We start from the raw sequence: 24,455 nt of genomic DNA, 5'->3' as shown, positions 1-24,455 counted from the left end.
ACTACATGCTCCAAATTCACTATTTGACTGAAGTCAGAGCCGATCGTTTGTGCCTCAACTGCCATCTTTTGTCCAGCTTTTTTCCAATGATGATGATGATCGGCTCAATCCCTCCAAGCCAACTCTTTTCTTTCATGGGTTTGTCTTCCCAAGAAGACACAAAAACATATTCTGGCAGAAGTGCCTAAAATATGAAAATCTTTTGTCTATTGTGATTCTTCTGCCCCACTCTTGTTCTTTATTACTTCCCTTGATATTCTTAAACTGTTCAGTCACTTATTTATGCATTATTTATCCATTAGCATCACAAGTGTTTATTGCCGTCTTTTGAATTATTAAATCTAATTGTGGCTTTGATAAGAGAAAACACAGAATTCAGAATTGTTGCATCAGAAAAAAGAGGGAGACTTTTTTTGTTGCATTGGAATATTAATGACATCTGGCACATAGTAATATTACTGCACACACTAATTATTGCACGGCAATGCATACATGTGATTGTTCCTCTTGCTAGAGGGCACACAGGCAGAACCACAGGATGTTCACACCTGTCCTCACCTTTGTCTGCAGAGTTCTTTGGGACTTTTTAATACTATGAATGCTAAAGTAAACAGCAAGTTGTTCAAACATTCAAACTCAACTAAATAAAGAGCTGTCTGAGATTCCATCATTGTCTTAAGACATCTGACAGAATTCTTTCTTCCAGACTGGATGAACTTGTTAATGTTCATTGTTGCCTGCTGCTCATGTTGCGTCTCTTTAATACAGTGTAATTACGTCTCTATCCATCTGGGTGTCTCCTGGCCTTGACTTCCAGAGGCTACTTTTATTAAGCGACTCTTAGAGACAGAGAAAATTACCGCTACTGATTTAATTCCCTCGATGAGCACTCATTTAGAATACATTGTGTATATTACATGACTGATAAAGGATTTCATGAATAAATCAAAATACAGAGATGGAGGTAATTATTTAATCCGTTATCGTCTATTACTTTAAATTTTCAAGGAAATTAATCTATGTCCTGTTTGCTTTAAATACATGAAAATATTTAATGACATAAAAACATTTTCTCTGCTCCATCCCATACATCCTTCTTTGTTCCATTGTCTTCATCAGAGTCTGTCTAGTCCCTGTTGCACTATTACCAGACAGTGTTCAGCCACTCAAACAACGTCGTCTCAAAACATTCTGCAAGAGATTCTGGTTCCCCTGGGAACCAGAACATACGTAGATTATATTTGGGTGCCATTAATTCCCAACTACTTTCCCACCTCTTGTGCTCTTTTAAGTTTGCATCCTGTCTGTTGTTCCCTATTCTCTTGCATGGAGGGAGAAGGTAGAGTGACAAAGTGGGTCACCCCTCTCCTGTAGTTAAGGAATGATGAAGCTTCACTCTGCAGAATAAGACTGTTTGTTGCCTCAGGCGCCAACATGACAGCAAAGGCAAGCTGATAGACTCAGAGGAGCCATCCAGTACTTGACATCCTACCTAGACATAAATGCTGCAGTCACACTTCCCAAGCTGCAAAAATGAACATCCAGAGAGGCAGGATTTCAAGTTTTGGTCTGAGGCGTTCATGATGGTCACATTCATAAAACCTTATGCATTAAACACAAACAAAATAAAACACAATCTAATCCATCTAATCAATTCAGAAACCCTCTCGCTATCCCACTCAGATGTTTCAGCCTGCCAGGGATACGGTCTCCGCTGTTACATGAAAACCTGAAGCCCTCCCTGCACTGGATGAGGGATTTCATTACTGTGAAATGGACTTAGTTACTGAGTACACATAATAATTCCCTTGGGCAATCAAGTAACAGGACAGATTCTAATTTGTTAGCAGAGGCAGAGTCCAAGGAACAATCCATCAGATTTTGATGAGGATCCATATCATCTGGATTAAAGTCTTAGTAATTGCAGGATAGGGGAATTTGGACACAAATGACATCCCCATCAGATCATAATAGACACGTTTTCAAAGAACATTTGCCACACTACCATAACAAATACCAGCGATGACATTGATACCAATTTGCCTCTAAGTTTTACATTAGGTGTCTGACTATCATGGATTCATTGCTTGTGCAGGAAGAGAAATGATTTCGTCTTCCACTGACTTGGTAATTTTCCCCACTAATAGGGAATTTAACAGTGGAAGTTTACTTTAACAGTGAGAGGCAGAAAATCACCAAAAAAATAAATTGTCAAATTGATTTTCATTTGATGGAGTGAAATAAGAATTTGATCTCTGGGTATCGAGATTTCTGGCTCTCAGACATTTGTCCATGAGGACTAATTTACTTTAACTATCCACAGAAGTAACTGATCAATCAGATCACAGCTGTCCAAGGACATCATCATTTACCTGTCAATGCAACTCAAACAACAAACTTCCAAATTAGCAGGGTATCAAATAATGATTTACACCACTACTATGGGACCCCAATTAACACCACACTTACTAGATATGCTTCGTAAGTAAGGTCCAGACTCTGTTCTGTCTTGAAAGGAATGCAAACAACCATTTGCATGTCTGTTGGATCTGTTACCCAGATCCAACAGTCTCTGTTGGATCTGGTACCAACATGTTTTCCTTTCATACCGGTGCCCTGTACTTGGTTAGGATTAGGGTTAACTGTGGATACCTTCTTGTATTCCTGCACTCAGCAAAATCAACCATTTCTCTGAAGAACGGTGGGTAAATGATTCCACTTGGAGCTGTTGGAATGTGGGTTGAAAGGTCGAGCTTATGTAGGGAGCATGTTTAGGTAACTGTAGTCAGGCGAAATCTCTTCATGCTTGGTTAAAGCGTATATTTAGAGATTGTGTAATCTCTGTCTGCTCGTCCCAGGCAACTACTATGGGACCCCAAAGCCCCCTGCTGAGCCCAGTCCAGTGCAGCCAGATTTGGTGGATCAGGTCCTGTTTGATGAAGAGTTTGATACGGAGGTCCAGCGTAAACGAACCCCTTCTGTCAGCAAAATGGATAGAAAGGATAGCGCCGCACCAGAGGAAGAAGAGGAAGAGGACAGGCCTCCCATCGCCAACGGCCTCGGAGGTGAGAGACATTCTTGTTTTCAGTTCTTTCAGCTCATTATAATTCAAATTTGCTTCATACCAATTTTCCTCCAATTAAAGCCTCAGTAGTTTTGTTTGCTCAATTTATTTAGTTTTGTCCAGCGGTTCATATTTCCAGCATGCAAAACAACATGCCTTTCTTTTTCTTTGCTCGTTATCATTCTCTTCTCCGAACAAACATCCTTAGGATTATCTCCTCTGCATGCAAGGTCAGCACTAAATCAAAAGAGGCTTCCAGAGTGTGAGATCAATAGAAGCAATCCCCCAGCTGGAGCAATAGAATTTGTCCTTGTTTGAATCCCTCACAAGGATGTCCTCACACGGCTTGTGGCACAAACAAAACAGGCCAAGTTTCAGGCAACGCTCCACCGTCTTTAATGTGGAACCAGTCGCGTTAGTGCCGAACAATGGTAGAGTTAGGGTTGTTGTCAAAGTTGTGTGCTGGTGATGTGAAGCGTGAACATTCCAGAGTGTGATCATTTGCTTATTCTCATTTTGAAAAACAAATTGGTTGTATAACATATTTAATTATATTGATAAATAAGATTGGTTAATATGTGTTTTTAAAAGACATTTCAGACAGCTTTTCATGACCGTCATCCCAACATCAACATCCTCTCTTGGAATAATTTGTTAAAAGATAAACGCAATTCTTTACTTTTGCTTCCATTCTTCGTAGAACATGATATATAATTGTTGTCTATATAAAATAGCACCATTTACAAGCCACTCGAAGGAAATCACTTCTGATCCTTTGCCGGTCCAGGTTCCCTCAACTGCCTGCCATTTTTTGGGGTTTCTATGACAAGCCTCATACTCTGGCCTGGATTGGTTGTTGGTTCGTTAGCCAAACTAACCCCTTTGTGCAAAAAGAGTGCAGCAACATTAATTATCCTTGCATACGACGTTTCCAGTTTTGTCATTAAGAATATTTCTTTGATTCTTTGGAACAATTAGTGAAAAGAAGAAGAACCAATCTTTATTAATTACACAGTAATTAGTTTCTTCTTTTTGCTTATCTTTACATTGTTATGCACATTTTAACTTCACCTAGGCCCCATCAATCAGCTATGATAGAGGTTATGTTCCCTCCTCATCAGCTCAGGATGACTTGTCCAGTAATGGGAGCATCTATTAACATACCCAGCATTCACAGGTGTAAGTGAAGTATGTGCTGTAATGTGGTTAAATATGAAGTAGGGGGGGGGGGGGTGACTGTTCCTCTCACATCTGAAAGCAAAAGAAAATCACTGTCAGGGATTCGTCATCTTTGTGAGAACGGCGTGCAGCACAGCCACGGAGAAAAAAAAACTCTAATTATAGAAGGATGTCACTCCTAATTGTGTAGTTTATGAGTTGTCTGTGCAGTATATTTTACCTTTGACAGCATGTGGAAGGACTGCGTTGTTTAAGTGGGGAGTACGCACAATAAAGGGAATGGCAGAAGATGTATTACCATGCCTTGAAGGTAATTTAATAATCGTCATGCATTACTGCTAACAGACATTTTCCTTTTGAGTCTTTTTAACATTCTCATCAACAGCAAATGCCCCCGTCTACAACAGCCCAGTGTACTTCCTTTCTTTCTGAGGGCTGAAAGCTGCCGTGGCCTTGAGCAAATGCCTGTATGCAGTCATCAATTCTGATTTTGTAAATGCAGCAAAACCCTCTTGGTTCCATGATGAAGAGGGAGTCCCTGATTTCAGCACCAAAATCTCTTGGCTTCTCCCATTCAACAGCTGTCACTTTCCATCCCTGCCGTTCAATAACCCAGCCAAACAGAACGAGCTATGATAAAGCTAGGTCATACACAGCCAGATAAAAACCTGCATATAAGAGCCTCACACACACACACACACACACCCGCGCTCACACATCAAGATTAGGCAAATACATGCAGCCGCTTGTGTGTCGCTCGCAGAGCTGCGATGTGGCATTCAAGGCTGGGTTCAGGCGTTGGTCAGCTCTGCCCTTGCCTGGGAGGCAGTTCCCAGTCAGTCGCTGCTGTCATGCAAATCCTATGGCAATCGCTGCACTTCCGTCATCTCTCTGCGTGCTCTCTCACTCTCTCGCTCTCTACTCCCCGTCCTCTCCAGTGGATGCGAGCGTCCACACAGTGTACAGGGGGAAGATCAGCTCAATCAGCAGGAGCAGCAGGAGTAGGGAGACATGCAAGGAGCCCAGAGGAGCTCCAATGGCGCCATGCACTCACCTCCCGTCTCCTTCTCCTTCTACCATCTCCCATACCCCTACTCCCATCCCATTCCTCTTTCTGTCTCCATGCCCGTGTCCCTCTTGCCATGCCGGATCACAGACCATAAGGACAAGGCGGAGTGGAGGAAGACGGTACCCAGCTACAACCAGTCAGCCGCGGCGATGGACTTGCGTGCATGGAACTCTCAAGATGATAATCAGGAGCCCTTGCCGAAAAACTGGGAGATGGCTTACACGGAGACTGGAATGGTTTATTTCATAGAGTAAGTATTGTCACTTCTACTACCTACTTGTATTCTTTTATTCCCATTATTTTCCCCATTACAGCATTGCGGTATTCTTATTCCCAGCCCTTTCCCAATTTGTTTATACTACCAAAGTAAGTAAAATAAAGTGAGGTGTTTGAACCTGACATGAGGGATGAGAGAGTGTTCTCTACTGCACACTCATCTTTCTTCATGCAACAAGGTGTTGTGCGTTGAAGTTATATGTAGGCTCAGCAATAGCAGATGTTTTTTTTCCCGTTTAAGCTTTTATTTCCCCTGTGTTTGATATCGGTTTTGTTGGTGGTGCTAAAAGCAGCAGGCCCTCATTGTTTACCTGCCTGTTAGCGTGGCAGGCAGTCAATGCCGAAGCGCTTCACAGAGCCAGGTGCCGTTGCTCACTACTAAGTCAATAGCTCATCGTGCCAGCCAGCGATATTACAGGGCAAATGAGGCGCCCCAACCTCGCCACGTTCCCTCAGTGCTTGCTCTTTATGATCTGTGCAGCTGGTCACTCTTTGTTATCTATTGCATTCCTGTTTTCCTCCTTCTTTACCTTGTGCAGGCTTTCCTGCCTTTCATTTACCTCAAAGATTCTCTGACGCTTGCAAAACATCATAGTGATATCTCAAAAGTTGCTTGAATAAGCAGTTTGATCCCAGGAGATTAGAACTTGGCCACATTTTCTGTTTTTCAGTTGAGATGTCTCCTGATAGTTGCCGGTGCTAATTGCTGAGTTAACAACATATTTTGAACATTTTTACCACACCTAAGCTCTGGCTCCTGTTTGTACTTCAGTCACAACAGCAAAACCACAACGTGGTTGGACCCCCGCCTCGCCAAAAAGGCCAAGCCTCCGGAGAAATGTGAGGAAGGAGGTAAGACATTCCTCATTGTAGCTAAGCCCGATTTCCTCTACATAGTACCTTCTTTATTCGATCCGACTGCCATGGTAAGATATTCCTTTATTAGTCCCACAGGGGCAAATTCCAAAATTTCAGGTGCTTTTCTGTTGGTCTGTCTGGGATCGTTCCCCATCAGGGTAGATGGACGCTAAACAAAGCTTCCATGGTTGTAGCCATTGATTTGTGCTGTTCAGGATATTCCATTTATGCCAAGTATTTCCCAGTCACTGGTGTCTCATACTTTGTGTGACTTTTTCGTACATCACTGGAGGCAGTACTGAAGAAATAGTACCATGAGGTTACCTAATAGTAACACAAACAAATGGAATGAGTGGAGCCACTAGTGTGCAGTGGAAATGGGAGTTTACACTGTCTCCCATCCCACACTTATACTTCCTCCCATCTCCCTGCTGCACTGAGCAGTTTATGCACAATCCAAATCACTGCCTCTTTGAAGAGGATGCTGGCTAACAGACGGCAATTCGACAACTGAGCAGACCCGGTCATGGCGATGCCCGTGACACAGCACAAACTCCTGGTCTCCAGCCTACCCCTCTCCTCCTGATGGCTTCTGGGACGCATGCAGTGAGCTCATCAGTGCAGCATCTCTCAAAAGGCAATTTTCTACAGCCCCTCTTGCGTTAAGATCTCTTCTGCACTGCATGGGTTTTTCACACAGCACCACAAACCCAAGATGTTGTACCCTGTAGGAGACCAAAGGGAATTACTTTACAAGGAGACTGCATAATAACTCAGCATTTGCTCCTCCTCTCCTCACCTCCCGTACAATACATATTAAGGCGTAAACATACAGGGACACAGAAAGCAGACCATTTGTTGTGTACTAGTACTTAAACCCACTGTGCCTGACTGCAGGCGTTCTGTTGTCCATGTCGTGCCTGAGCGGTACTTTAAACTAATGCTGTCCGTTCTTCCCCCAGAGCTGCCCTACGGCTGGGAGAAGATCGAGGACCCACAGTTTGGCACCTACTATGTAGAGTGAGTAAACTTCTTCCTGCGCTGGGGGGGAAGCAACATCTGTGGCTTGTGCTTGAAAGCTTGAATCTAAACTTGGTACAAAAGCTGTAAAGGTGATGCCTTTAACACCTAAGAGGACACTCAATGAAATTAAAATACTTTGAAATTCAAAAAAATTGACATTAGTTTGATGCGAGGATGTAACACAAATTTATTTCTGTTTAAACATTTTCTAAATTTTTCAATGTCAAATTACCAGAACAGTTGCTATATTCAGATCCTCTCTAACATAAAACAATGTTTTTGGTACAATATAATATAATATAATTTGGTACAGATACTAATGGTGGGTTCCAGCTATGTTTATTGAAAACAATGGCGGGTTAGAGGCCCTGAGAGGAAAACAAAGGTGAAATTCCATCTCCATTAAGAGTAAACAGGGGCACAAGTTTTCATTTTGGTTCAATCGCCGTGGACAAAGAGGGGAAGACCTGCAAGCAGAGGAGGGGGACAGCTTCTGTTTATGTGAGGGTCACCGAGAGGCTGTCTCTGTCTTTGTCTGGCAAATTTAGTCGCAAACGAGCGAAGCAACGTGACAGCATGACACAAAGTGTTATTCTTTGCCCAACGTGCAAATGAAACACGAGGTGTGGCCATCAGAGAACCAAAGGCTGCAGAGGAAATGAAAGAGAACGAAGGAAAGAGAGGGGAATGTTTATCTCTGCAGACTTAATGCGGAGGGCGTCTGTGTGCATGAGTCAAACGTAGCGCGAGCCCAGCGCACAACGTTTGGTTGGATGCACACACAGACATGCGGCGTATACCATCAGTGTTTCAGCATGTGGTTGATTCACTGCGCAGCATCAATCCATCTCTTCTTCCCAAGGTGCTGTCATGACCACGACTTACAGCTGCTGAAGCTCATTACACAGATGAGCTAGCTCTCTTGCAAATCAGCTAGTTATATTTAGCTTGGTGGAGATTGCCCATATTACAGCAGCTCATTTGGTTTAGCCTGACTGTTTATTTTCAGATATGGAAAGAAGGCACATTCCTGAGCATGGAGCACTTTGTTGACTCATATTTGTAGATCGTGTGGCAACAATGTGAGCAGCGCTACTGATCCAGTCTCTGCAAAAGTCTAAGGATTCACTGAACTCTTAATGTTTTATTTCTGAGGTTGAGACTGCTCTCACTCATCTGCGTGTTTCATACTTTTCGTAAAGTCTCAGAGCTGCGGTTTTCATCCCACAGCATGCACAGTGGAAGATGTGCTGTTTTTCCCAGATACATGAAACCTAACCCTCATCGTCAAATTACAGATTAGCGTTATAGGTAAAGAGCAGAGTGAACAGGCTGTGTGCATTGAGGCAGAGAGGTTGGACCACAGAAGAATGCAAAGGCAAAAATGGTCACTTAGGATGTGAGGAGTTCACCGATTTGTCACTGCTTTGAATGCTAATATTACGGTGAGCGACCAGCAAGAACAGGCTGGAGCTTCATTAAACCACTTTTCCGCTAGCTTGTGTTGCTATCATGTCTTTATCTCCCTTGTTACAGCCACATAAACCAGAAAACCCAGTTTGAGAATCCAGTAATGGAGGCAAGGAAGAAGATGACTGTTGATGTGCCCACTGCAGTCCCTCCACCAGCAGCCGCACCCTCAGGTGAGTCCCCCCAGTTGGAATATAGACAGGAAGTGGTTTGATATCTGGAATTGAAGTAGGGGAGATGGAGCATTCCATTACGTATGCTGAGTGCATAGAAATTAAAGGATAGAAGCTTTGGCCCAGATTGAAATATGTATTCTATTGAAATAGGTATTCTCATAATTTAGCGGCCCTGTAAATTTGTAACCAGCACAAAAATTGACATAAATTTGAAGTTGCTAATGCCATCGACCACAGTCTTTACCTTGTGTTTGCAAATCTGAGCACCTGGTGAAACTCTTCTGTGTGCTCTGAGCTTTGGAAGTCCTTTACTAATATTGACTCAAACTATGTAAGAAGTTCATGAACATGATGTTCTTCATGACTTCAAGAACAGATGACTCAACTTCTGTCAGTCAGTGAGTTGTTCCCTTTTCAGACAGCGTCCATTTCCATTCAGGTTAGTAATGCTTCTTGTGACCCTCCCTCCAATAAATTGCAGCAGAGTCGACGGCGCCATGAAGAAACAGACTTTATAAGCAGGTGTATTAGATGTGTTCTCTGAATGGCGGAGCACTTTTATCATCTCCTTCATGCTTTAGACGTCTCTGAAAGATGTTCCAACAGTTGACAGCCCATAGCCTCTGATGCAATGATATTCAGTTTGAATAATGGAGCAGCGCTTCGCTCGGCGGCGGAATTCATTTTGACAAGTAGATTATGAAATAGGGGGGACTCTGATGTCTCTTTGAATTTGCTTTTTGCACCACTTGTTCACAGCAGTTCAAAGATCTCCTCAGAACAGAGGGAGAGCGGAGCGACTGAGAAGGAGAGAGAGGTGACTGTGGATGAAAGTGTCTGATGATTGTAATTTCAGTTTCTAATAGGTCATCTGTTCATCATTTACCACCTGTGGTGAACGCTTCCGCTCGGCCGACCTAATCACTCTCATCTCTGTCAATCAGAAGCCCCGTGTGGTAAAACTTGGCCACGAAATGAAAAAGAATTATTCTACAGTCGTGTGCATGCAGACACAAAGCGTAGCCACATTAGTATTCCATCTGTACTTCAGACGCCCCTCGGATAGAACTGTCTGCCTCACTTCTCCCACAGCTGAACCTCCCTGCAGTCTGTGGATGGCATTACCACTGTGTGCCACCGCCTCCAGCTCCAATTGCCCCCCTTGTGCACTTTCCCACCCTTGTTAATGAGAATTAATGGCTCTTGTGCGAGTGTGTGGACGTGCATGAGGTGGCATCTAAGCACTGTTATGACAAGGATGGCTAGCCTGACCTCGGTGACGATGCCTCAGAGCGCAGGAGCGAAGCGCAGCACTGTGCTCGGCCATAATTACAGCACTGACAATCCTGCCCAACGTTTCTTATAATCACTTCACCCCAGAGAATACAAGCTGTCCCTTTGTCCCCCTGCTGCTTCATCAGAACCCTGTATCAGCCATAGTGTGTAACCCCCCCCCCCCCCCCCTTTGCTGTGGTCCACTGTCATTCGTTCTAAAAATAACCAGCAATAGGCAAAATCCATGAAGTAATCAGGTTTATTTTTTTGACTTTTAGATGTTTTAAGGCTGTAAAACCCCTCCTTACACACATTGTGCACTTTTCTCAGACAGACATGAACATTTTCATACTTTTCTCTCTTGTTTAAACACCCTCAATGTTCAAACTTCAATAGAAAACTAAGTCCAGTATTATAGCATGAAAGCAATACCTGTTTTCAGGCCCAAACATTTGTTTGAGAAATAAAAATGAAACATTTTCCCATAAATAATAATGATGGAGTTCAGAACTAACAAATTTAAGTTAATTTAATTCATGCCTTTTGGGTGCTTTTGACAGCGCAGAACGCTTTGTCAACATTGTGGATTTTATTTGGGAGGAAACCTGTAAACACACAGTCCAGCACTTCAGATCGTTCACTAGCGATCAAAGATTTATGTAAATTTGGCGAGGCGCAGCACGGTGGAGATTGACAATAGACAGCCAATCAGGATGCAGAACACAAAGCACTGTGGGGGGAAAAAAAGGAATATAAAATTGCTCTAATATACACCTAGAGTGTCCCCTGCCTCACACCCCCAGTTCACTGAGCTTAACCACGATCCCCGACAGCGGAAGAAGCTGGTAATGACTATGAATGAATGAATATATATGACACGCACCCTCTCCATGAGGTTGTGTGTCATATATATTCAGACGATGATATCCGACTGATTTTAACATGCATGCAGTGACGTTACATTTATTTACACACCCAGGGTCTCTTACAAATCTGTCATTGGAATGTCATGCGTAATCGTTTTTTTATATCTTCAGATTTGTCACGTTTGTCAACCGATTGCATAGCAATTATGCAAATCGGATCACATGACACTGAGGATGACAGAGGCACGGGGGGGAAGCATTGGGGGGCTTGTATCGGTCCCAGCATCAATCAGTGTGGGAACTGCCAGAGAAAAAAGACCATAACTCTCAGTCTGATAGGCATGATGTACAGGAAACGGTGAGCTGGGCTTTAGTTCAGCTTCACTTCAGCTTTAAACTTTTCATTTCTCTTGCTTTCCAACGCTTCTGCTGCTCTTGTTGTCACGTAACTGCACACACACACACTCTCTAGTCAAGTCTTTGCCTGTCTTCACAAACGTTGGCCTATTTACAGACGCTGCAGATGACACAAAGGGAATTTACAATGAACTGTTTACCTGAAAAGTGTCAGGATGGGTTTATCACCGCAGTGAAAAGAACCAGTTGAAAAGACATTTTGCAATAGTTGAATATTTATTAGCAAGTACACCTGCAAATAAGTGTGCGTGTGTGTGTTGTTGAGAGTATTTGTGGAATTAACAACAGTAAATGACACAATGGCAAACCCATTGTTGCCATGTGGATGTCGCCATGATTTGAACCAGAATTTTTGTCCCATCAGTTCGTTCCAAACAGAGTTATAACGTTTCCGGTTTTACATTCCATCCATGAATTGATGTTCCTGAACCAGTTAGAACAAAAAAATGTGTTCCCGAACCGGTTAATAAATTCCTTGTAAATATACATAGGTAGGTAGCTTTAAGACTTTTAAATTGGCAATGAAGGCAATTAGTTTAAATACTGTAGTTATGTCCCTACAGTAAACAGGACAACAGCACTGATCCAGTTATGGAACAGAGGATGGAGAATCAGAGGGAGACGGAGAATCTGTGGCAAAATTTCAAAGTTTCAAAGCAGAATCTAGAGAACTCTTTGAAAATGGCTTCAGTCAATAAGTTAATGTCTAAATCAATTTTTTTTTCAGATTGACAGCCTGCAGTGTTGACCTGTTATGAATATATAGTACAGATAATCGAGATCGGGAGTCTGCGTGGGTTCTGTCCGGGTACTCCGGCTTCCTCCCACCTCTAAAAATATGCGCTTCAGATTAATTGGCCGGAGTGTGTGTGTGCGTAAATGGTTGTCTGTGTCTCTGTGTAAAAAAGTATTAACTGGTTACTATTATTTTAAATAACCGATTCTGTTCCAGAACATTAAATAATATAAAGTTTTTTGTTACGTTTTTGTTCCTGTTAAAATTCAGAAAGTTTCTGGTTTTTGTTCATCATTCCATGAAAAGTTTAGCACAGGTAGCAGGTAAACAGGTAGCACTCCTGAGCAATATTTTAAGTTGCTAATTTGAACTTGTAGTAAATGCTCACACGTCACATAGACAGTCGTGGCACGTCATCCCGTGAACTTTAAAGATGCGCTGCTCTTTAGAATAATCGTGCTCTTTATTGCATTTTAGAGTTATTTGAACAGCTGACTCTTATTTCTCTCTCCAGAGATGAACTTTCTAACACATTTAAGTAGGTAAACAGAAGCTGTTTAGTACTGTGTAATTAAAGTAATTAGGCTGTTGGAGATGTTTTACCCGTTTCACCTTAAATTACCACTTGTCATTCTCACACCTCTTCTTTCTCCCACTTCCCTCCAGCAGACGAGCCTGGTCGGGGTGGTCGGGGCTTCACGCGAGATCCATCTCAGCTGCAGGGAACCATCCTTCAGACGGCGCTCAGGAAAAGCCCCCAGGGCTTTGGGTTCACCATCATTGGAGGAGACCGGCCTGACGAGTTTCTTCAGGTCAAAAACGTTCTTCCAGACGGACCTGCTGCACACGACAACAAGATCGCATCGGGTAACCTTCCCCATAGTAGACACTCCCTGCTTGGCCTCTGAATGGGTTCTGGAGACACTAGTGTTGTATGTAGGGTCACCATTCAGAAACAGACACACAGAAAACAGGTTCATAGATGGCATCACAGGAGCAGGTCTAAAAAGAGGAATCATTTGATGTGTTAGATATGTAAGTGTATATCAATTAAAATAACTCGTAGCAAAGAGCCTCAGGACACTTTACATCAATATTGATTGCATTAAACACTTTTACATCTTCATTCAGCTTATAATCAGAAAGTGGGGAAAAAAAGAGTATATTTCGTTGTCTGTGTAGGTTCTCAGTTATCCAGGTCATGGTTATCCAAAGCTGGACTTAAGGAAAGTTTCTTGAAGACGTTTCGCCTTTCATCCAAGAGGCTTCTTCAGTTCTGATTGTGGCTGGTGTTGTCGATTTCAACGACCCCCCTTTGACACCCCCTAGCACCCCCAACAACCATTGATGAGGAGCTAGACTGGTTTCAACGAAACAGCGAAACGTCTTCCAGAAACTTTTTAAAAATCCAGTTGATTGATTTAAACAACTTTGGACAGTATATTTCCAATATTCATTTTCTCCAAGATGATTAAATGATCAATCCCAAAGAAATCAATCAATCATTTGGTTATAACAGGGAGCAGTGAACTGTAAAAAGTAGATGGAGCCTCCTTTTGCGTTTATGCCTTTATGACGATACGTTTTCTAAAGCCAAGTGTTTAAATATGCTTAATTTACTATAACCTTTACAGGCAGAGTTATTAGAGACGCATTAAGCATTGAGAGCCCCCCCCCCCACTTGCAGACAGAAGAGAACGGCATGTCGGGGTTAACCTCTCACTTAACATATTACACTGAGCAGGAGAAGTAGATGCAGATTCTCTTTAAACTGTCCAGCTAATTAATTATCGTCACTTATTGTGGTGACAGCATCAGACAAAGTCTGTTTCTTTGTGGTCGTCCCTGCTGACAGATTCAGACACTTTGTCCTCATTTATTCATCTTCTTGAAGACTAGACTATTACGATCATCTCGTCTTGCGACGGGCAAGAGGCGCGATACACCCCGGAAGAGACGCCATGCATTGCAAGGCTACACAGAAGACAAAGAGACACTCATAACAACCAATCTTGTTGTTCTTTTAGGCGACGTAATCGTGGATATAAATCGGACAAACGTCCTGGGGAAGACTCACGCCGACGTGGTGCAGATGTTCCAGTCCATCCCGGTCAACCAGTACGTGGACATGGTGTTGTGTCGGGGTTACCCCTTGCCAGAGGACTCCAGCAGCAGCGAGGAGGCGTCTGGTGGCCTCAGCACCTCCAAGGACACCTCCCCTTCCCCTTCGACCTCCACCCCACAGGACGCCTACACGGTCCCAGATGGAGGAACTCTCTCCAGGAAGACTGCTGCAGTACTGCCTATGACCAATGGAGGCCGCCATCACCCTCACCCTCAATCGCACCACCACCACCACCACCACCCTCACGTTCCCACCCAAGAAGGCCCTGACCCCACTCTGTTACAACCCGAGCTGGTGAGCGTGCCTCTGGTAAAAGGTCCTGGAGGTTTCGGCTTCGCCATCGCCGACTGCCCCTTGGGCCAGAAGGTGAAGATGATCCTGGACGCCCAGTGGTGCCGCGGCTTGTTGAAGGGCGACGTTATCAAAGAGATCAACAGACAGAACGTGCAGACGCTGAGCCACTCCCAGGTGGTGGACATCCTGAAAGACCTACCTGTAGGAAGCGAGGTCAACGTGCTGGTGCTTCGAGGAGGTGAGTTCACATTCCTGACACCACAGCTGGCGGGGTTAGGAGGCTGTCGCTGTGACATGTTGTCTGCAGCGTCCTCAGGTTACTGTTCAAACAACAAACAGGTGTTGGCGCCTGCAGATAGAGCGATGCTTTGGACCCAGACTTCTGAAATGTAAAGATTTACGTCAGTGATGGAACGTCTGTCACTTTTTTGCAAAGAAAGCACTGAATGAACATCACAGGTGGGAATCCCACCCTCTGCATTGTGGATGAATTTGTTTAAGGGATGCAGCGTTATGGTTAGAGGGGCGCTGACAAAGACCTGCATAGCCAAGGCAGGAATCAACGTCACATGTCCAGCGTTTAATCGATCAATAACAGGATGGATTGTGTTCTCTGTCACCACTGTTCAGATACAAATTCTACAAATGTTGAATTAAAACCGTTCCTCTATTCTTCCTCATCCACTGTGCACCTTCCCAAAGGGGGGGGGGAGTCATGCTTAGTCACATGGTGAGTTGTGCTAAGAAGGCAAAAAGGAGGAGATCCGGAGCATGGTGGGTAATCAGTGTCCTTCTTCCTTCAAGCTTTCACTGATTTGAAGGGCCAGTGCCGTTAGCCTGTACTGCATTGCAGCAGCCTAGATTGGAGAGACCAGTGTTTCACCAACACAGCAGATAAACTCAGAAGGGTTCTGAGCTCCAGGGGTTCGTCCTCTGATGTGCTGCTGACAACTTTAAGCAGAGTCTTTTATGCCTTCCCGAGGTGTGTATGTGTGTGTGTGTGTGTATTAGATGTTAAAAAGGAGCAGGAGGTCAGCTCTGCAGGACAAAAATGAACGGTGCGTCACAGGGGTCACCCACACACTTGGAACAGATGAGATTTAATGCCACCCAGGGGCTCTTCTGATGACAGATGATGAAACAGGAAATGATTTGGCTCTTTCGCACAATCTGCATTAAGTCTGGAAATTCGATATGTCCCACCGTCCCAGTGGAGTATTTACTGCACCCAGTGCCTTAAGATATGACTGTGAAGATAAAGTCCGCTGTAATATTTGAAAAGGAATCAATCAAAAACACATTACAAACCAATTTCTCAAGGTTCTGCTTCATTAAATGCCGGATTGATTGATTTTAATTGCGGTGATGCCTTTCAAAATCCTTTTGAAGGTGTGCAGCTTGTTCCAACCCTAAACCAGCTGTGCATGTTTGTCGTGGCCAGGGTCACCTCTACCTGTCCCATCACAGGGTGAGGCATAAACTATCACTGCTGCTGGATTATACTGCCCCCTACTGGTTGATTAAACTGTGATTCACTGATTGAGAGGGCAGGGTAGAAGAAATGAGCCTTAAATTGTCTCTTGTTGATGTGGGAATGAATGTCTCTCCTCTGAAGACAAGTGGCAGAATGAAAGTAGTCTGTGTGGAGGCTTCTTGTAGTGTTACTGAATACTGAATGAATTGTTTTATATCTACTTAAATATGGACTTTCTGCTTACAGGTCAGACTTCTCCTGTGAAATCACTAAAACCGGTAAGTAGACTGTTGTTGTATTTTATTTATTCATTCATTTTTTGTTGAATGAGACCAAAGCCCGTTCTAAAGATATAACTTTTTAATTATTAAAGAAAAGAGGTTTGAGCTCTCTCATGGTTACCCATAAGCACCAGTCAGCACGGAAGCTGTTGGTGGCTTCATGATTCAGTATATTTACATTTTCATTGGCTCAGCTTGTTTTGCCGTCGCAGTGCACAGCTCCCGTCTCCCAGAATGCATCCCAGCCCGCTCCTCAACCGGCGCACCACCCTGCATCTCAGCAGCTACCCCCTCCCAGCGCCCAGCCCACCGGGCATCCACAGCGTCAGGAGATGATTGGCAGCACAGAAACCATCAGTCAGCCTCCAGAGTCGGCCTCCAATCCGACGTCTTTCCACGCCAACGTCCTGCGCTCGTCTTCACCCAAACCAGACGCGTCGGAGCTCTACCTCAAGTCCAAGGCCTTTTTGGACAGCAAACGTAAGTGTGATGTTTGACTGTTTCAGCCCCCCCCCAATAGTCACCCACTTTTCTCCATTCAATAATTGCTAAATTAAATAATTTAGTATTTTTATTTGACGTAAAGCCTAAAGCTCTTCTATTTAAAATTCAAAGTATTTTAGTTTCATTATTTCTTGATCTGAAATACTTTCAGAAATCCTGGCCTTGGCTTAGATCTGCTTTGTAAAACACACACCCACACACTGAACGACACACAACACACAAGCAGCATAATCCATGTGTCTTTGGTGGCTGTTTTGAATGAGAAGCCTCCTCTCTCCTCCTCTTCACTCTGCAGCTCCTAATACTAAAGATCTGGACGTTTACATCAGGAGGAACCAGGAGTCGGGCTTTGGCTTCAGAGTCCTCGGAGGAGAAGGGCAGGATCAGCCGGTGGGTGACACCCCAACGGCGACAAGCACACTAAACAGACTAAGAAAAATTCTATTTCAACAAGGAGGTTATTAGCTTGTTAGTAACATAGCACCAAAACTGGAACACATATTTCCCTGAGGACGACTGCGAGTGTGAGAGACGTGTGTTCTCCCCCCTGTCAGCGTGGGAACCCTCCGGCTTCCTCCCACAAACACACGTGTCCGATAGCTGTCACCAGCGTCAGCTGGGATGGACTCCAGGGACAAGCAGCTCTAGATGAGGGAACGGTGATGGAGTCCATGAGATCCATCAATTTCTACTAACTTTGCATAATAAACAATTTAACGTTGCCACTAATCATGCAAAAAGTACTGAAACTTTTTTTTCTTCAATTTTTGAAAATCTGTATGACATTTTGTGAACATGCTAGATATTTTCATCCCCTGTGGAGCCAGAAGAATATTTGAGAATGGGGAACTTGATCAAAATAGACAGTAGATATCTATTTGTTCACAGGAAGTGTCAAAGGCTAGAAGCAGAATAGTGAATTTCCATTAGTCGTAATGCCAAGCTGAACCTTGTGGCCATTTCTCTCTCAATCCTCGCTGCTTCCTCAGGTGTACATCGGTGCCATCGTGCCACTTGGTGCGGCTGAGAAGGACGGGCGCCTGCGGGCGGGGGATGAGCTCCTCTGCATAGACGGCGTTCCGGTCAAGAGCAAATCCCACAAACAAGTTCTGGAGCTGATGACCAACGCCGCCCGGAACGGCCAAGTGATGCTGACGGTTCGCAGGAAAGTGACGCAGTCAGGTGGGCCTGGCCTTGAATATTCATCTTTTTTTTTTTCATTTCTGTGAGCACTCGGCACTTTTAAGACGCGGTCTTGTTCAGATTAGTCTGCCGGAGGAGGACCTCTGAGCTAAAGCTTTGATCTGGGATTTCTCCCTTTTAATCCTTTAAATTCGCTCTGGTTGACTTCCTTGTGGATGAATCTAAAGAAATGTCCAAAAAAGGAATTTTAGTGGGTTAGTTTACAAAGACATGTTCCTGAAAAGAAAATAAATACTTATAATATATGCTATGTAATACATATATACACTATATACATGTAGTCCTCAACATACGAACACTATTAGTTCCAAGAGGTTGCTTGTAAGTTGAATTGTCCTTATTTATTAAATTTCAATCTATAATCACAATTTGAGGTCATTTAAATGTCACTACTACTCTAAATATCAAAGTACTAAGACGTACTAGGATCAATAACGGGTCGAAAAACGACACGTAATAAATAAAATACTGTAGTACTGTAATGTAACTTTTGCATCTCTACCTCTTCTGGATGAATTTTCTCCTCAAGCTTTAATCCACTGAGGTTTTTCACCACACTTACATGAATGACACACTAATGTCACTTTCTTGTCATCAAAACTCTGACTTTGTTTGATTACTCTTTTATTCCCATTACCTTTCTCAATTAACTTGACCAATAGTTAACATCAACTAGCAAAACATTCAGAGTTCAGCATTAGCTGTAGAGGTACAGCCTGGCACCATAAAAGCAACAAATAACTTGAAACTAGCTGCACCTGTATTTCAGGTTAAGTCATTCTCGATTATGTCATGTCAAGTCAACTTTATTGTCAAATGTACCATATATGCACGGCATACAGCACAGATGAAATTCTTTCAGACCCACAGGCAGTAAAAAAAAAAAAAACAACACAAAAGGAATCAGTTTAAAAAAACACGGAAAAATAATGATCCCTAAGTTATGTCGTTTCACCTGAGTTCACGTCTGTCTACCACAAATAATAGACTGTTAAAATCAATAGAGAATCAAAAAGTCAAATGTTCATATGCTGAAGACTACCTGTACTATATACATCCTGTATGGAATGTGCAAACGCTTAATCAAATGCAAATGACTAAAATCTTCACTTGTCAGCGTCTCACACCAAACATCCGTCGGTTGTTTGGCGTGTGTTTATCTTTTGTGTGAAGGATATGGAAGATTAGATCAGCTGGAGAGTTAATTTACATCTCAAAGGACTGGGGGGGGAGAGGGGGAGGGTGCCTGCTGCATGTAGGCTTGTTTATCCACACAAACAACCCCAGCATGAGTAGAACAAGCCCTTCTTGAAATTACTTTGGATTTGATGTATTGCGACGACAGCCTTGATCACGTAGGTAGCAATTAAACAACAGTCACGTTGGGTTTCTCCTTCAAAGCTTCAGAAAGAGATTCCCAGATGCTGGCTGACAAAACAGAAACCCAATGTTAAAAAAAAAAAAAAAAACAGAATGAAGAGAGATGGAGGTGATCAGAGAACAGTTTGGTGTTTAAATAATTTTCAAAGCGAACAGGAATGATCCTCATCTTTGAGGAAACATTTATGTTCTGTTGGTGAAAGCGACAAATTGAGAAACCATTTGAAACCATCTGAGCTGACCGGGTCCTTTTAAAAATGATGAATGGACCCATTATGATCACCAAATATACAACATTTTTATAAGCAATTAAGAAGAGCTGCCCCAGGAGCCCGACTGTAAATGCTGCCTCATCTTTCTGTGCATTCAGAAGGCGAGAAGCAGGCGGACGGCGGTCAGCAGCCCCAGGAGACGGCGTCCGCCCTGGTCAACAGCTCCCCCAGGACGAGTCGCGTCGGAGGGCCGAACGCCGTCCAGCCGACGCAGCTCCCTCGGCCCGAGTGCTTCGACGTCACTCTGCAGCGCAAAGACAACGAGGGCTTCGGGTTTGTTATCCTGACGTCAAAGACGAAGCCCCCACCCGGAGGTAAGAATTAATGAAATCCGAGGATGCAACGATGGAGAGAGAGTAGTGGTGTTTAAACTGAAAGGGAGGCGGCCCTTTTTTTATTACTGTCTGAATTCACACCACCAGGTGCACTAAATCCTCCACGCTGGACCTGGAAATTTGAACTAACCAACATTGTTAGTTAAAAATGTGTCTGAATAACTGCTGTGTTCAGACTTACTACTATAAACTTGAATTATTTCTCATTTTCCTGTTTTTAAGCATTCTATCTTTGTTAAACCACTGAAACAGACTTTTATATATCTTCATGCACCTTCATCCCATGTTTTTTTGCATTTCGCCCTAAAGTTCTAAATGCATTGAGATCTATCCTTGGTTCCTTGGTAACTTAGTTTGGTGGTTGTTTGTTTCATCAATAACCCAGCAAACTCTGCATACATGGCTACAAGTTTAACGTACAAGAGGCTCAACCAACATTAAAAATCAAGCCAACTTTCATTGTTTCTAACGTGTTTAAGCAGCGCTGTAAACTGAGATTATAATGAAGTCAAATGAAAATTTTATAAGATAGAATTAATATCATTATGTCATAAATAATACACAAATTTATACCACCGGTTGGAATTTGCATGAATTATTTATCATTAGTCATTCCAGTCGGGCTGCTGTTGTGTTGCTACGGTGACGTTACAGGGGCCACCAGTACGCTGGGTGCTAATGTAGCATACAGTGTGAGCTAATCCTGCAAGAGGATGCTTCACACAACGCTCGTACAGTTCAAATTTAAATGTGCTACTATTTTTAGTTTACGAGCCGCTACATGTTTTTACAGCGTGTACGTTGTAGATAAAGTATTTATTCAGTGTGCTGACTGGCTTGCAGGCCTTTTTATAATCAGCTTCTTTTTTTTCTTTTCTTTTTTTAAAGCGTAAAAGTTTGTGCAAAAATGGACTTGTTAGCTTTAGAGCAAGATATTGATTAGGCTGCCAAAGCCCAAACCTAATGACTACTGGACTGTTCAATGCAAGGGTGTCACACCCATTTTCACCAAGGGCCACATCAGCATCATGGCTGTCTTCAAAATGCTCAGATGTAACTTATAAATGTAACTCAATGTAATGTAAAATAAATGTAAAATAACTCTGAATTTGTTCTGAACTTATTCAGCTTACAAACATTACAGTTACACAGAAAAAACATATTTGCTTGCTGCTCTGTTATCATAAATCCTTTTGTTAGGTTATGAAACCCTCTGACCTTTTATGCTCTCTCGGGCCACACAAAACGATGTGGCGGGCCACATTTGGCCCCCGGGCCTTGAGTTTGATGGATTTGGTTTAAGGCTTCATCTGAAAATACTGTCTTGGTATTTCTGTGTTTCCTCTTTTCAGTCATACCTCACAAGATCGGCCGCATCATCGAGGGCAGCCCTACGGACCGCATCGGTCAGATGAAAGTGGGCGACCGTATCTCCGCCGTCAACGGCCGGTCCATCATGGAGCTGTCGCACAACGACATCGTCCAGCTCATCAAGGACGCCGGCAATTCCGTCACCCTCACCGTCGTGCCTGAAGACGGTGGGTCGGGCTCGTTTTTCTGGGAACGAGACATTAGGGCCATTAATCTACTTAAAGTAAACAGAGCTTTTGAGATTGCTTTGGGTAGCAGTTCACAAGATGTGTGCTATAATAAATGGTGTTTTTGCAGAGAGCGCTCCTCCATCTGGAACGAATTCAGCCAAGCAGAGCCCATCAGCCCAGCACAGAGCTGTGGGCCAGCAGCCCCCCAGCTACACCGACAGGTATATGAATCTACACGCAGCATTCACGCCCGTCGCCAGCCTGCCTCTGGAGTGCTTTTCCTACATCCGCCAGAAATTAGCATCAGCCTTTTAGAGGAGCGTCTAGCTGGTGCTGCCGTTACTGTCTCCTGTGGTCACACTCCTCAATATCCAGAAAGACATAAAATTCCTCCGCGCCCAGGATCTTCAGATTGCGTGTCATCACGGCCAAAGTCCCACAAAGGCCTTCTTATGAACTCTGTGAAGCATTCAGACATGAAGTCTGTTTTTAAAGGGTTTTTATGTGGACGTCTGTGCATCGTGTGATGAAACCGATATTAAGAGGCTTGTGCTGCTGTAGTGAAGGCAGCATCTGGATTAAAATGGACACAGTATGAGGAAAAAAGACTCAGGACAAACTTTATGATATCATCATATAGTATTTAAAGCATCTATACCTCTTGTGCTCAAACATTATTGTTGCTGGTGTAAGAAGAATATTTGGAGCATCTTTGACATCACAGATCACACATTTACATGTTTTTGATTAATTCAAATGGATTTTATGTTCTGACCAGAACACAAGAAATGAATATTAAAAATGTCTAAATTCTTGTGGACTTGCATTATTATGCAACAAGATGATTTTACTTTAAGTTGGTTCCAGTTGGTGTATAGTCAGCTAAGAGCTGGTAAATCCCTTTTAAAACAACTTTACAACTTTGTCCATGTGGTTTTCCATATAGGTAGTATGAGGTTTTCAATTTTGGCAACGATTTTACAGTGAAGACAGAAATGTAGGCTGACTTCATAATAATTTTTTTGGAATCTCAGGCTCATTATTTGATTTTTTCTTGTAGGAACGGTGAAGCTGAGACCAAGAGCTCTGTCCCAGTGGCGTCAAAGCAGGTATGACCACAAAATATTCCATTATGTCTCTAACTTGTTTACTTTAATTTGGTGCTAATGAACACACTCCTAATCTGAGGGCTGCCATTCACGAGTTTATCTCCAAAGATGTCCTCCGGTCTGACGCTGGTGTTCTCACTGTGCACCACAGGGTTGTTTCGTGGTGGAGCTGGAGCGCCGACAGCGGGGCTTCGGCTTCAGTCTGAGGGGAGGGAAAGAGTACAACATGGGCCTGTTTATCCTCCGACTGGCTGAGGACGGACCTGCTTTGAAAGACGGCCGGATACATGTGGGCGTTTGTCTCTCATTCTCCTTCTGAGCTTCATTTTTTAAAACCTGTGCAGCTGGTTGTTACATGTCAGAATGGATCCTTTCTGCCTCGCAGGTCGGAGACCAGATCGTGGAGATTAACGGCGAGGCCACCCAGGGCATCACACACACTCGGGCGATCGAGCTGATCCAAGCAGGAGGCAGTAAAGTTCATCTGCTGCTCCGCCCCGGCCAGGGATTGGTCCCTGATCACAGTGAGTGACCGCTGAGAGCTGCAAGCATGTCATATCCTGTTAGCGCGTATTAGCCATTTGTACAGTACGTTGCGCCGTTTTGTATGCATATGCTTGTAGCAGGGTGCCGAGTTTCTTCATTCTCATGCATGTGTTGCAAGCTTTTCTCCTTGACTTCTGTCTCGATCTACTTCTTTGTATCCGCTCTGGTTTTCTGCACGGCTGTCTGTCTCTACCTCTTTATCTTCTCCTCCTCTAGGTGTGAACTCTTCTTCCACCCTGTGCTTCTACATGAAACCAGAGCATCACTAAAGGCCTCACTGCTTTTCTTGGTCTGTCCTTGGTAACTTTGGTAAACTTTGCACTCTCACTTTTTTTCCTCTGACCTCTCCTTTCAAAGTGATTCACCTCCCAGATTTAAATGTTGTTCACTCTCCCTCCCTTCACCCCCATAATCGATCTGGAGCAGATGAGTTATCTGTCATTTAGTGATTTAGCTGAACCAAAGCAGTGAGTCCTCAAAGAAAAAAAAAAAAACCCTGCAGGAGCGTCGGGAGGTTTCAGCGCCCTGCAACTTATTTTTAAGGCTATTGCAAAAACTTGGGATGCCATTGAACATACACACCAATGAAGAAACACAAAATAGATACTGATCAGTGCGTGTGATAAGTGATTGGGGGATCTGTGTGCATTCACCGGCATCAGCCTTTCAACCCCAAGATTTCATTAGAAGGAATTTCTATGAGTTGCTGCTCCTAGAAATCAGAAAGCTAATTTCAGCACAACCAAGTCATCCATCTTCTCTCTCTGTCGCTGGTCTTCTGCTGCATATCTGCTCTCAATCACAGCTGTGCAAATCCTATCAGCTCGGGGGGGGGGATTGAAATGTCAGTGCTCTGTGAGCACCAGGACCTTTTCCATGGATATTTGTGTGGCTGATGCATATCTCAGATCAGGCAAAATTCTGGAGTTATTAGCACCAGTAATTAGGGTGGAAAAAATCTTTTTATTCATAATGAGAATAT

General features: G+C 43.4%; 1 protein-coding gene across 5 annotated transcripts in view; it reads left to right on the top strand.

Moving 5' to 3' along the window:
• magi3a (membrane associated guanylate kinase, WW and PDZ domain containing 3a) overlaps positions 1-24,455 on the top strand; it is an 80,792-nt gene that overhangs the window by 53,433 nt on the left and 2,904 nt on the right. Inside the window, exons 4-20 of one of the 5 annotated variants that reach the window (XM_068306746.1) lie at positions 2,859-3,065; positions 5,400-5,562; positions 6,361-6,440; positions 7,409-7,466; positions 9,006-9,112; positions 13,079-13,276; positions 14,437-15,066; positions 16,549-16,580; positions 16,778-17,063; positions 17,383-17,477; positions 18,077-18,269; positions 20,044-20,256; positions 21,630-21,815; positions 21,946-22,039; positions 22,879-22,927; positions 23,079-23,216; positions 23,313-23,451. In XM_068306746.1, coding sequence (XP_068162847.1) covers positions 2,859-3,065; positions 5,400-5,562; positions 6,361-6,440; positions 7,409-7,466; positions 9,006-9,112; positions 13,079-13,276; positions 14,437-15,066; positions 16,549-16,580; positions 16,778-17,063; positions 17,383-17,477; positions 18,077-18,269; positions 20,044-20,256; positions 21,630-21,815; positions 21,946-22,039; positions 22,879-22,927; positions 23,079-23,216; positions 23,313-23,451 — 2,868 coding nt within the window. Of the gene's footprint in view, positions 1-2,858; positions 3,066-5,399; positions 5,563-6,360; positions 6,441-7,408; positions 7,467-9,005; positions 9,113-13,075; positions 13,277-14,436; positions 15,067-16,548; positions 16,581-16,777; positions 17,064-17,382; positions 17,478-18,076; positions 18,270-20,040; positions 20,257-21,629; positions 21,816-21,945; positions 22,040-22,878; positions 22,928-23,078; positions 23,217-23,312; positions 23,452-24,455 lie in introns of all 5 variants that reach the window. The other 4 variants (XM_068306717.1, XM_068306737.1, XM_068306728.1 and 1 more) reach the window with 4 other exon arrangements.

Source organism: Antennarius striatus, chromosome 2 (assembly GCF_040054535.1).
Source record: "Antennarius striatus isolate MH-2024 chromosome 2, ASM4005453v1, whole genome shotgun sequence".
NCBI classification, from domain to species: domain Eukaryota; kingdom Metazoa; phylum Chordata; class Actinopteri; order Lophiiformes; family Antennariidae; genus Antennarius; species Antennarius striatus.
The sequence above is the reverse complement of the archived record's forward strand: the minus strand, read 5'-3'. Positions and strand labels throughout refer to the sequence as shown.